Below are 14,287 nucleotides of genomic sequence, written 5' to 3' on the forward strand. Positions count from 1 at the left end.
CTGGAAGTTTCTCTGCCCTCTACCCCATCCCCCACCTCCTGCCACCAGCTGCACATGGAGGCTTACCAATAGGCTGCTAACACCTCCTGGTTTTCCTAGGACAGTCCTTGTTTGCACTTGTTATTTCCAACGTATTTATCAGTAGTGTCCCTTTCACTCTCAAAATCTATGGTTATCTTTTTTTTTTTTTTTTTTTTATACTTTAAGTTCTAGGGTACATGTGCATAACGTGCAGGTTTGTTACATATGTATACTTGTGCCATGTTGGTGTGCTGCACCCATCAACTCGTCAGCACCCATCAACTCGTCATTTACATCAGGTATAACTCCCAATGCCATCCCTCCTCCCTCCCCCCTCCCCATGATAGGCCCCGGTGTGTGATGTTCCCTTTTTAAAGGTGAAACTCTATGCAAAGTTATTTGTTGACACTTGACATGAAAGCCCAGCTTTGAGAGTGCCCAGGAAACATTTTTTTCTTTCAACTCACTGTAGCTCTTCTACATTAGTGCCTGCTTCCACTAACTTGTGGTGGACTTGAGCAAACTCAATTTTTTGAAACAAAGTTGATCGAGTTTTTTACACCAAGCATTTCCACCCTGGCAGGGAGGGGATGGAGTAGGGTGGTGCCCTCCAGCAACACAGGTGTATGTGTGGTCAGCGGGATGGTGGTCAGTCCACTCAACCTGCCTGGCATGGCATGGCGGTGGCTTTGGTCATCTCATTTTGGATTTAGCATGTGGGACACAAAGAAGCAGAAGACAAGGCTCTGGGGATCCTGGGGCTGTGTGGTCAGAGCTGAGGTTGGTGATGTATCAGGTGGGAGGCTTGAGAGCATAGGGTGGGCACCCTGGGGACAAAGAGATGAGATGCCATCTGGGAATCCTTTCCCTGTGGTGGAAGAGAACTGCAGGGGATGGACCCTCACTTACTGGACTACCTTCTTAGGGCTTCAGCAGGCTGTGCCAGTCTGAGGGCCAATGCAATTCTTTACTGATGGGAGGGCTGTGGGCGCATATCTCTTGGGGACACCATGTCATCTGAGGGAGGAGCAAGATTGGGGATACTTGGTCCCCCTAGAGTGCTCTCAGGCCTACTCCCATCCCAAAGCCACAAGCACAGCCTCCCCTTCTACACTTCAGTGTTTCAGCATATGATACATGTTGTCGGAAAGAGTTCCTCCTGCAGCTTAATCCTCAGCGATGGTGAGGAGTGGCAGGAAAGGCCTCTGAGGTCTGCCTCTGAGAATCCCACCAGCAGCCTTACCCCTGCTGAAGAGGGAAGGGTGGCTCCAGTGATCTAGGCCAACACTGGCCACAGACCTCACTGTTAAAGAGGAGCCTTTCTCCTGACTCCCATCCCATGCCTCACTCACTTCCTCTTCCTTGGGGCTTTCCAGTGCCCACTGCCCACAGGCCCAGACCATCCCTAGTTTCTTAAGACCCCTGACCACCAGCAGGACACCCAAAGTGGAGTGGTGGTGAAGGCTTTGGATGAAGCTTGGCTTTCTTGGGCTAGCCCTTGAGTCTCATTGCTCACACCTATGTGGTGCCATCTTCTTGAGATCCTGTCTACATGGGACAGGAGGTCTCACTCATGTTCCCCTCAAAAGCCCCTCCCATTCAGCCTCCAGCTACCAAGCTGTGTCTTCCTGTTTCCAAAAGTTTTTGACCCAAAGTGGTGCTCCCGCTGGATTCCTGTTTCACTTGGCATTGTTAGCACATCAGAGAGCAGGAAGCCTTGATGACCTGAGTCTCCTATGTGAGCATGAAATTCTGTAGAGCATCCCCAAGTGGGACTACACAGGCCAGTTGAGAAGGGCTTAACTCAGCAGTTCCCAAACTAAGGCTGCACTTTGGAAAGCTGATGCCAGGCCTCATACCAGCCCAGTTAAAGCAGAATCCCTGGGTGGATCCAGGTATCAATATATTTTTTTTAGTGTCCTAGGGGATTGTAATGTCCTCCATTGAAAATATATAACTCAGAAACTTAAACCATTGCCAATCCAGGTTTTAAACACCTCTCACTGTTGAGGTAGCACCTAAGGGGTTAGTCACGCAGAGTTCCTATTATGCCCAGCTGCAGACCTATCAAGTTTCATAGCACTAGCTACTGTGAGTAGGAGGTGGGCAGAGCTGTATCCTGCAGCCCTGAATGGGTTCCCCTGGAAGAGTGGGATTCAGAAAGTCCAGGTACCCAGCTGCTTCACTGCCACCTGCAGCTACTGCAGATGCTGTGTGTCAGGCTGAACCCTAAACCCTCACATCTGCTATAGCTGTTCTGGAGACTCACTGCCAACACACACACACACACACACACACACACACACACGGATTAAGGAAAGTGTCACCCAGCTGCAAGGCATGAAGACCCCTGCACACCTCCCCACTGGCCCTCCCACCTCTCCTGAGGGACCTACCACGGAAAGACCCTGTGGAGGGTTGCGGACCTCAGACTTCTGGGACTGAGGTTCACACAAACATCTGCGGGACACAGGCTGAGAGTGAAGGGACTTGGGCATGGATGACAAAGCAGAGACAGTGAGAGACCACGTGAGAGCTGGTTGCTCCATAGGTGCCCAGAGACAGAGGGAGACTCAGCAAAGCAGTGGCCCAGCAGCACCCACCAAGGCAGGCCGGCAGAGGATGAGGCAGCCTGGGGGTAGGCCAGAGAGGGGACATGGGAGTGGACGAGGAGCACAGCTGCTTCTGAGGACGTGGTAGGATTTAGAGGCTGTGTGCCCAATGACCTGCACTGGTGGAGGGACAGCCCTTTCCCCTGCCTACCCCTAGTTGTTTACCTACCCCCATGCCACCCCCATCACCATCCCCCCACACCCCCCGAGTCCCTCTCCCCTCCCAGATCCCATGCCTGGTTCTCCCAGGAAGTGCGCAGCAGAGGGGAGGGAAGCCTCGTTGTTCAGCCCCAGGGTGGGGAGGCAGTAGGCACAGCTGCTGCCTTCAGCTCCTGCTCTGGCTTCCCCAGAGGCTGGCTCTGGCTGGCTGCTCCCCCACTGCCTCCCCCACCATAAGGCAGAGCGTCTGTCCTGCTGTTGCCAGCTGAAGTGCCCTGTCTTTCTGGCTCCCTGCCATGCACTCTGCCGGCCCTGAGGGCCCTGCCAAGCACAGGCCTGTGGAATCCTGGTCTTCCTAGCTGGCCCTGGCTGCAGCCAGATTCTCTGATCTTCTGATCTGAATGGAGATGCCTGGACAGGGGCTGCAGGAAACTAAAGCCCAATGCCTACTCCCACTGTGGAAGGGGCCAAAATCAGGCAGACTAAGGCATCAGTGCTTGACCTGGGCCCTGGGGTCTCTCTTGGATGCAAGACTGGCCAGGTATGCTGTTAGGAACAGGGGCCTAGGGTTGGTGACCTGAGGACAGGGGCTCTAGAACATACCAGGGAATCTTTCTGGGGGGAAGGCAGAAAACTTAGGGGCTGAACCCTCCTCCATGAGTCTAATCTCCAAAGAGCAAGTGTGTGGTCAGTAAAGGTCTTTATTGGAAGAGAGATCCAGCCTCCTTGGCTCTGTCAGCGCCCTAGGTCATGAGGATTTCGATGTCAAGCTCCAGCCGGCTGGCTCTGACCTCATAGTGGCCCCGGATCAGGCCTCGGGTTTGGCTGGCATGCCAGCGCCAGTGAGACTGGATGATGCAGGCTGCTTGGCGTGCCTGGAGGAACCGCCTGCGGGCCTGCCACATTCGAACCTGTGCCTGCACCTTCACCACTGCCCACTCCTGGCAGGTATAGAGTCTTAGTGCCAGGCGCCGTCTTTGCTCCAACATCTTGGCCTGCATCGACCTCCACCAGCACTGGATGACCCAGGCTCTGAGTGCTGCATGCAGTAACGTCCGGCGCACCATGTTGCCACGCCACCATGACTGAATCTTTATGGCTGTCTTCTCTAACTGATTGGGGGGAAGAAAAAACAGGGAAAGGCTCAATGGAGCCTCCCCTCCTGTTCCTATCCCCACCTCTGATCTTGGGAGGAAAGAAGACCTGGCCCAGGTGCCCCTGACTTCTTGTTTCTAGGGCCCATCCATCTTGTTTACAATTCCCCTCTCGCCTTTAGACACTGTTCATTACCCATCAGGCAAATCCCTCCTGCAAGGGCCTTACTCACATTTTGCGTGTCCATGGCCTTGGTCCTTAGGGTCCACTTATCTATTATTTAGGCCACGCTAGTCTTTAGCCCCACCCTCAACTGTTAGTCACACCTCCATCATTGGACTCCGCCCACCTGTACACCAGACTCCACCCCATCAGGTCCTGTCTGCGCACATTTTAACCACATCTCTCTCTCCTCTTCTCTTGCTTGCATCTCTTTTGCTTTATTGATTCCCACCACTGTGGGAGCCTACCATTATCTCTTGACTTCAGTTAATTTCACAGCCCCAGTGGCATTCCCATTCCTCCTGATGACAGTGAAGAGAGAGTCATGCAGCTTACCTACAAGTAAGGAGTTTTACTTTAAGCCTACTCATAGCCAGTATAGATTTCCTGAAGCTTAAGTGTCAGGGCACCTGTCAGGGCCCGAGGAACGTGTTTATAGAGCTGTATATTTTGGGGTAAAATCTGTGAAAGCAAGATATTTCAGCAGCAATTGGAGAGGACCTCTGTTTCTCTTCCCTCTTACTCCCTCTGTCACTCACCTCCTGTTGAGTGGTGTGGAATGGCAGCCTCTTTTGCAATGAGACTAAGGAAAGTCTGAGTTGGGATACACTCAGTTTAACAGCGTAGATTTGTGTGGTTCGCAGTCACCCTTGGGAACACATAAATCCTTGCTAGCCATTCTGCTGTTGCTGTGTTCATTCACCTTGCTCATGGTGTGAAGATGCGGGAACAGAAGCGCTGCTATCCTGATAAGAATGTGTCTTCCAGTGCTGGCACCAAAAGTATTTGCACAAGGGAGGAAAAGTAGTGTGAAAAATATGGAACCAGAAGCCAGTCTGTAGAAAATTCTTCCTGTTATTAGATGTGTAAAACTATAAGTGGAAGATTCAAGTCTCATTGATGCCTGATTAAAATTGAAGTTCTCTCTTGTCAGGAATATACTTGACAATGCAATGATACTATTTTAAATATTTCATGCTTATTTCTTTTCTTGGTGGGAATTTCGTGAAATTCCAGCTACTGTAAACAACGTGGAAGTCAGTGTGAAAAATCACATGCTTTATGCATACCAAATGTGAATCATAAGAATGTTTCTGTAGACAATGTGGTTGTAAAATCATCCTATGAAGAAACATTAAAAGGTTATGCAGCTGAAATGTAGAAAAATATAGAGGTGGGTCAGGCAATTCATATAAATATTATGTTATGTTTGATGTATTTATCAACTTTAAAAATGTGTAATTTGTTGTAATTTCTTTTCTCATCTTAAATAAATACTAATTTGACATCTGTAATTTTGTGTGCTTTTCTTAAAAAGTAGGCTTTCTAAATCATATGTTTTAGGTGCCACAAAACCTGGATCTGTCCTGCCTCACTGTAAGAATGCAGTTGTGCAGCAGATCTCCTGGGAGCTCACAAAAAGCTGTGCTTCTAGGATTCAGAATTAGCACTGGAACTGCACACTCAGGTGATTCGGAGATGCTGGGAGTCCTTTGAGATCTGGGAGGCCATTTTGGCTCTGGCTTTAGCATGCATTTCATTATCCATTTTCTTTCAAGAAAGGTTTGCTGGGTGCCCACAGCTTGCAGGGCCACACACTGTTCATGGCTTCTGTTTATATGTTTTTGAGGATCCTGCTGCCTCGTATCATTGCTATGGCACTGCTCATCTGGGTGTCTTACAGGTTCTGGCCCTACTGTGAACCAAGCAACCTTGGTAAACCAAGCATGTTTAAAGTCCTCAAAACAGTGGATCCTATTGCTTCCCTTAATGATTGCCAATCTGGGTGAGGAAAGTGCTGGAACCAACCATCTCAAGGGCCTTCACTTTGTCAGTCTCGGCATCAGGCATCCACCCCTACAGAAGGGATCACTTAGTGGCCAGTGTTCTGGGGGCTCAGCCCATCCAGGCCAGGTTGCCATGGTCAAGATGCCACACTCCACCATTTCTCCCCTATTTTGGCCTGGTTGGGAGTTACCATAATACCGTAACTTTGCTATCTTCTTGGCTGTCTCTGGAAAATCCTGCCAGAGTTCACAGTTTTGCAGTTGAAAGTGGCAGCAGATGAGGGTAGGGGTAAGACAAACTCTCTGAGTCTTACTAAGTTTTCACGGAGCATGGTCCTCGGTCTCTATTTCCTCACTACTTCTTCTCCAGCTTCCTGTTCTTTTCCTGTTGCTTGATATATATTTTTTCTGATTATAAATGTAGTACATGTCTGTTGCCAAAATTTCAATATGCAGACACATACAAGGTGGAAAGGGAATTTCCCATGAAATTTTTCCCCAGAGCTACTTTCAGACCTTATACCATGTATATACTGATGTAAATTTTCTAATAAAATAACTTACTTTTAATTAGACATGTAAAATATATTCTTGTAAAAATTTGTGCATTTCAAAATTTACCTTGGCGATCAATGTTTCCTCCTCTGCATTAGTACTGGTTCCAGCTTGGAGGGTATCCTGGACAACTAGCTACGCGTTTATCTTTCTTGTTTTTAACTGTGCATTTATAAACACACTACATCCATATACCTAAAAAATACATAATACTGTTTTTAATGTGTTTCTGTGTATCTTTTTTAATTAATTAAAGTAATCATGTAACATAAAATTGATCATTTTAACCATTTTAAAATTCCAGCTTCTAATTTTATCTAATTTCAAAAAGAAACCCTGTACCCATTAAGTAGTCATTCCCCATTACTTTTTCCCACCCTAGTCCCTGGCAGTCACTAATCTGCTTTTAGCCTCCATGGATTTGCCTATAAAAGACATTTCATGTGAATGGAATCATACAATATAGGGCCTTTTGTGTCTGGCTTCCTTCACTAGGCCTAACATTTTCAAGGGTCATCCATGTTGTACCATGTATCAGTACTTCGTTCCTTTTTATGGCTGAATAATATTCTATTGTATGGATGTACTACATTTTGTTTATATATTCATCAGTTGATGGGCATTTGAGCTGTTTCCACTCTCTGGTGACTGTGAACAGTGCTGCTGTGAACATTCTTGTATAAGTATTTGAACACCTGTTCAATTCTTTTGGGTATATACTTAGGAGTGAAATTGCTTGGTCGTGTGGTAATTATGTGTTTAACTTTCTGAGGAAGCACAAAACTGTTTTTCATGCAGCTGAACCATTTTTCATTCTCACCAATCTCTGCATCCTCACCAACATTTATTATTTTCCTTTGAAAAATCATAGCCATCTTGAGTGTGAAGTGGTATCTCATTGTGATTACAATTTTCATTTCCCTGAGACCAAAGACATTGAGTATCTTTTCCTGCACGTGTTGGCCATTTGTGTACCTTCTTTGGAGAAATGTCTGTTAAAGTCCTTTGCCTGCTTTAACTGGCTTATTTGTATTTTTGTGGTTGAGGTGTAGGAATTCTTTATATATGATGGGAAGGAGACCTTTATCAGATATATGATTTGAAAATATTTTCTCCATTCTGTAGGTTGTCCTTTCATTTTTTTCATAATGTTCTTTGTTTCAATTTTATCAAGTCCAACTTATCTATTTTCTTCTTTGTTGCTTGTGCTTTGCCATCCTAGCTAATAACTCATTGCCAAACCCAAGATCATGAGGACTTACCTGTGAGTTTTATTGTAAGGGTTTTGTAGTTTTATTGGTTACATTTAGGTATTAGATCAATATTGAATTAACATTTGTATATGTTGAGGAAAGAATCCAACTTCATTCTTTGCATGGGGTTATCCGGTTGTCCTAGCACCTGTGTTGAAGAGACTATTCTTTCCCCTGAGTCTTGGTACCCTTGTTGAAAATCAGTTGAACATAGGTGTACACTTGATTTTTATTTCTGGTCTCTCAGTTCTAGTCTGTCAATCTATATATCTATCCTAATGCCAGGATAGATACCACACTGTCTTGATTATGGTAGTTTTGTAGTAACTTTTGAAATGGAAAGTGTCAGTCCGCCAACTTTGTTTTTTGTTTTCAAGATCATTTTGTCTATTCGTAGACCCTTGCAATTCCATATGAACTTTAAGATTAGCTAGTTCATTTCTGCACAAAAAGGCAGTGGGAATTTTGACAGGGATTGCAGTAAATCTGTAGATTAATTTGGGGAGTAGTCTTCCAACACACAAACATGGAGTATCTTTCCATTCCACTTACATCTTTAATTTCTTTCTACTGTGTTTTGTAGTTTTCATTGTACACGTCTTTCACCTGCTTGGTTAAATTTATTGCTAAGTATTTTATTCTTTTTGATGCTATTACAAATGGAATTATTTTCTTAATTTCATTTTTGAATTGTTCACTCCTAGTGTGTAGAAATACACATGATTTTTCATGTTGATCTTATATCCTGCAATTTTGATGAATTAGTTTTTTAGCCCTAATAGATTTTGTTGTGGATTCTTTAGGATTTTCTTTATGTCTTTATGTATGTAAGGTCATGTTATCTGAAAACAAATAGTTTTCTTTTCTTTCTTTCTTTCTTTCTTTTTTTTTTTTTTTTTGAGACAGAGTCTCACTATGTTGCCCACGCTGGAGTGCAGTTGTGCAATCTCAGCCCACTGTACCCTCCGCCTCCTGGAAGCAATCCTCCCACCTCAGCCTCCTGAGTAGTTGGGGCGCACCACTATGCTTGGCTAATTTTTTATGATTTTTTTTTTTTTTTGAGACAGAGTCTCACTCTGTCGCCCAGGCTGGAGTGCAGTGATCGGATTTCAGCTCACTGCCAGCTCCACCTCCCAGGTTCACCTCATTCTCCTGCCTCAGCCTCCCGAGTAGCTGGGACTACAGGCACCCGCCACCACGCCCAGCTAGTTTTTGTTTGTTTGTTTGTTTTTGTTTTTTGTATTTTTAGTAGAGATGGGATTTCACAGTGTTAGCCAGGATGGTCTCGATCTCCTGACCTCCTGATCAGCCCGTCTCCGCCTCCCAAAGTGTTGGGATTACTTTTTTATGATTTTTGTAGAGACAAGGTCTCATTATATTGCCCAGACTGGTCTCAAACTCCGGGACTCAGGTGATCCTCCTGCCTCAGCCTCCCAAAGTGCTGATATTACAGGCGTGAGCCACTGTGCCTGGCTAGTTTTACTTCTTCCTTTCCAATATGTATGCATTTTAATTTTCTTTCTTGCTTAATTGCCCTGGTTAGAACTTCCAGTACAGTGTTGAATAGCAGTGATGAAAGCAGACATCATTATCTTGCTCCTGATCTTAGAGAAAAAGCTTTCAATCTTTCGCCATTAAGTATGATGCTCATTGTGGGTTTTTCATAGATGATCTTTAGCAGGTTGGAAAAGTTCCCTTCTATTCCTAGTTTATTTAGTCTTTTTATCATGAGAGAGTGTAGGATTTTGTCAAATTCTTTTTTTGCATCAATTGAGATAACTGTGTGTTTTCCCCCCCGCTTTAATCTGCTAATATGATGTATTACATTGATTTTTGTATGTTGAACCTCCTCTGCATTGCTGGGCTAAATCCCAGTAGGTTATAGTGTATAATCCTTTTAATATGCTATTGGATTTGAGTTGCTAGTATTTTTTGAGGGTTTTTGCATCTATATTCATTCATAAGGGATATCACTCTTTAGTTTCTTACAGTGTCTTTGTCTGGGTTTGGTAACAGGGTAATGCTGGCCTCTATAAATTAGTTAAGAAGTGCCCCCTATTCCTCTGTTTTTTGGGAGAATTTTAGAAGAATCGGTGTTGGTTTCCTTTAATGTTTGATAAAAATCCACCAGTGAAGACAATCGGTCCTGGATTTTTCTTTATTGGAAATTATTTGATTACTGATTCAATCTCTTTACTTGTTATAGAGATATTCAGATTTTCTAATACTTCTTCAGTTGGTTTTGGTAGTTTATGTGTTTCTAGGAATTTGCCCATTTCATCTAGGGTATCTAATTTGTTGATATACAATTGTTCATAGTATTATTTTATAATCTTTTTTGTTTCTATAATGTTCCCACTTTCATTTCTAATGTTAATAATTTAAGCCTTCTATCTCTTTGCTTGTTTACTGTAGCTAAAGGTTTGCCAAATTTTGTTGCTATTTTTAAAGAATCAACTTTTGGTTTTGTTGATCTGTAGTTTTTTTTTTTAATTTTCTACTTAGTTTATCTCTGCTATAATCTTATTATTTCTCTCCTGTTGGTTTTGTGTTTAGTTTGCTCGTCTTCTAGTTTCTCAAGGTAGAATGCTCTTCTTTTTCTAATTTCTTGAGGTAGAAGGCTATGTTGTTAATTTGAGATCTTTCTCCTTTTTTAATGAATGTAGCCATTTGCAGCTATAAATTTCCTTCTGACACTGCTTTTTATGCATTCCACAGGTTTTTGCACATTGTGCTTTTATTTTCATTCATATGAAAGTAAATTCTATTTTTTTGTGATTTATTGTTTGACCCATCAGTTGTTTAAAAGTGTGTTGCTGATTTCCTCAAATTGGTGAATTTTCCAGATTTCCTTCTATTGTTGATTTCTATGATCAGAGAAGATATTTTTATGATTTCAATCATTTTCAATTTATTGAGACTTGTTTTGTGGCCTAACATGTGGTCTATCCTGGAGAATATTTTGTGTGTACTTAAAGAGAATGGGTATTCTGCTATTAGATGAGTACTCTAAATAGGTCTGATAAGTCTAGTTGCTGTGTATTAATGTTCAAATATTCTATTTCCTTGCTTTTCTTTTATCTAGGTGATCATCTATCCATTATTAAAAGTGGGATGTTGAAGTCTCCAACTATTGTTGTTGAATTGTTTATTTCTCCCTTTATCTGGGTCAGTTTTTGCTTCTTATATTTTGGGGCTCTTGTTAGGTACATATATGTTTATAATTATTATGTATTAATGGATTGACTCACCATTATATAATGCTTTTGTCTATTGGAACAACTTTTTGTCTTACACTCTATTTTGTCTAATATTAGTTATTGTCTAGTGTTCTTTCATTTCAGCCAGAGGGACTTCCTTTACCCATTCTTAAAGGTCAGGTGGTCTACTAGCAATGCATTATATCAGTTTTTCCTCATCTGGGAATGTCGTAATTTCTTTTTCAGTTTTTCTTTCTGCTTTTCAAACTAGGTAATCTCAATCAGCCTATCTTCAATGCTTCTTCTGCCTGTTCATATATGCTATTGAGCCCCTGTAATGAATGTTTCATTTCAGTTATTGTACTTTTCAACTTCAGCATCTCTATTTGGTTCCCTTTCACAATTTCTACCTGTTTATTGATATTGTCTATTTACTAAGACATAGTTCTCATGTTTTCCTCTAGTTTTTGTACATGGTTTTCCTTAGCTCCCTGAGCATATTTAAAATAGTTGCTTTAAAGTCTTTGTGTAGTAAGTCTAATGTCTGGGCTTCCTCATGGGTAATTTTTATTACTTCATTTTCCCCCCTGCTATGTGTAGACCATGCTTTCTTGTTTCTTGCTTTATACATTTTTGTTGAAAACCTGGTGTTTTGAATGTTATAATGTAGCAACTCGGGAAATCAGATTATCTTCCTTCTCCAGAATGTGCTATTGCTGCTTGCTGTATGTGTTGCTGTTTGTTTGTTTACTAACTGTTCTAAACTAATTTTGTAAAGTCTGCATTCTCAGTTTTATGTGGTTACTTATGTGTTTTTCTGTCAGCTTAGTGGTCAGCTTGTGACTCAACAGAGATTTACTTAGGTACCTGGAACCAAAAGGAAAAATGAAACAAAACAAAACGAAAAAAGGAAAAATACCTCCCAAACTCCAAGTATTTGCAGAAGGGCCCTGTGTAAGTTTGGGGACACATCTGTAACTCTCTGCATACTTTATAACTCTGCATTAGCCTTCACTTTCTGTTTAGAGCCTGAAGATTAGCCAGAAGTGAGAGATTAAGGCTGACCCCATGATGCCTAGGCATTAATTAAGATGTTATGCATAGCGACAGAAACTGTTTGAATAATGGAGAGATTAAGAGTTACCAGAAAAATCTGGGTCAGGTACTTACTAAGGCATTTGATGAGCATAAATAGACAAGCAATATGAAGACACCCACTATGATCTGAAATTCCATGTGCAGCCATCCACCCTACTGTGTAGGGTCAAGCCAAGTGAATGGGTCAAATATTTTACCCAGAGTCAGAGAGGAAATGTTATAAAACTGGGTAAGCTCACAGAATAACCTGTACTTGTTGGGTCATGGCCTTTAGATTTGTTTATACTTGGTCAGAATTATTTATATACATGAAATAGGTTGCTCCTTAGATGGCGCAGACTCCCTCCCATCTGCTCTGACCAGGAACTAATCTAGGGTGAGGTGATTATCTAATACCATCTACGTTAGAGAGTCATGTGATAGTTGCACCAGGGTGAGACTGTGCTATATCAGATTTATGTGTTGGGCCAGCATAGCTGACAAGTTTGTATTGACCTGAATGATCTGTTGCTGTGTTACAGTAGCAGTATTCATTACGGTTCCTGCTGGTGAATAGTCCTGCTCATAAGAGTATGGGAATAAAAATAGCTCACCTTTGTCAGAATGAATGTGGTCTGACTGGGAACGAAGGGGTCTTGGCTACTTGAATATAAGGGAGGGTACAAAGACATTAGGTAGTGATATGGCTTGACTATGTCTTCACCCAAATGTCAATTTGAATTGTATCTCCCAGAATTCCAACGTGTTGTGGGAGGGACCCAGGGGGAGGTAATTGAATCATGGGGGCCAATCATTCCTGTGCTATTCTCATGATAGTGAATAAGTCTCAAGAGATCTGATGGGTTTATCAGGGGATAGCAAATAAGTCTCAAGAGATCTGATGGGTTTATCAGGGGTTTCTGGTTTTGCTTCTCTCTCATTTTTCTCTTGCTGCCACCATGTAAGAAGTGCCTTTCATATCCTGCCATGATTGTGAGGCCTCCCCAGCCATGTGGAATTATACGTCTAATTAAACCTCTTTTTCTTCCCAGTTTCAGGTATGTCTTTATCAGCAGCATGAAAATCAACTAATACAGTACATTGGTACCAGTAGAGTGGGGCATTACTGAAAAGATACCTGAAAATGTGCAAGTGACTTTGGAACTGGGTAACAGGCAGAGATTGGGACAATTTGGAGGACTCAGAAGACAGGAAAATATGGGAAAGTTTGGGACCTCCTAGAGACTTGTTGAATGGCTTTGACAAAAATGCTGATAGTGATATGAACAATAAGGTCCAGGCTAAGGTGGTCTCATATGGAGATGAGGAACTTGTTCGGAACTGGAGCAAAGGTGATTCTTGTTGCGTTTTAGTGAGACTGGCAGCATTTTGCCACTGCCCTGGAGATTTGTGAAATTTTGAACTTGAGAGAGATGATTTAGGGTACCCGGCGGAGGCAATTTCTAAGCAGCAAAGCATTCAAAAGGTGACTTGGGTGCTGTTAAAAGCATTCTATTTTAAAAAGAAAACAGATCATAAAAGTTCAGAAAATTTGCAGCATGATGATGCAGTGGAAAAAAAACATTTATTGAGAAGAAATTCAAGCTGGCTGCAGAAATTTGCATAAATAGCAAGGAGTCTAATGTTGACCCCCAAGACTATGGGGAAAATGTCTTCAGGCCATGATGGAAAACTTCACAACAACCCCTCCCATCACAGGCCTGGAGGTCCAGGAGGAAAAAGTGGTTTTGTGGGCTGGGCCCAGGGCCCCATGCTGTGTGCAGCCTAGGGACTTGGTGCCCTGTGTCCTAGGCACTCCAGCCATGGCTGAAAGGGGACAATGTACAGCTCAGACTGTGGCTTCAGAGGGTGGAAGCCACAAACCTTGGCAGCTTCCACATGGTGTTGAGCCTGTGGGTACACAGAAGTCAAGAACTGAGGTTTGGGACCCTCTGCCTAGATTTCAGAAGATGTATGGAAATGCCTGGATGCCAAGGCAAAAGTTTGCTGCAGAGGTGGGGCCCTCATGGAGAACCTCTGCTAGGGCAGTGCAGAAGGGAAATGTGGGGTTGGACCCCCAACACAGAGCCCCTACTGGGGCACTGCCTAGTGGAGCTATGAGAAGAGGGACACTATCCTCTAGATCCCAGAAAGGTAGATCCACTGGCAGCTTGCACTGTTTGCCTGTAAAAACCACAGACACTCAAAACCAGACTGTGAAAACAGCCAGGAGGGAGGCTGTACCCTGCAAAGCCACAGGGGCAGAGCTGCCCAAGATCGTGGCAACCCACCTCTTGCGTCAGTGT

At 43.2% G+C, this 14,287-nt stretch overlaps 1 protein-coding gene across 2 annotated transcripts; it reads right to left on the reverse strand.

Moving 5' to 3' along the window:
• Positions 1-3,477: 3,477 nt before the first annotated feature.
• On the reverse strand, positions 3,478-4,195 carry IQCF6 (IQ motif containing F6). Of its 2 annotated transcripts, none has more exons than XM_033209165.1 (2): positions 4,120-4,195; positions 3,478-3,904 (listed from the first exon to the last, which is right to left on the reverse strand). In XM_033209165.1, exons 1-2 carry the CDS (start codon positions 4,132-4,134, stop codon positions 3,536-3,538), a joined length of 384 nt encoding a protein of 127 aa, XP_033065056.1. In that variant the 5' UTR covers positions 4,135-4,195; the 3' UTR covers positions 3,478-3,535. The 2 variants fall into 2 exon arrangements, with proteins under 2 accessions (XP_033065056.1, XP_033065064.1); XM_033209173.1 differs by having other exon boundaries at positions 3,478-3,900; positions 4,120-4,148.
• Between the last annotated feature and the right edge of the window lie 10,092 nt (positions 4,196-14,287).

This window comes from Trachypithecus francoisi, unplaced genomic scaffold (assembly GCF_009764315.1).
Source record: "Trachypithecus francoisi isolate TF-2019V2 unplaced genomic scaffold, Tfra_2.0 Lachesis_group0, whole genome shotgun sequence".
In the NCBI taxonomy this organism is placed as follows: Eukaryota; Metazoa; Chordata; class Mammalia; order Primates; family Cercopithecidae; genus Trachypithecus; species Trachypithecus francoisi.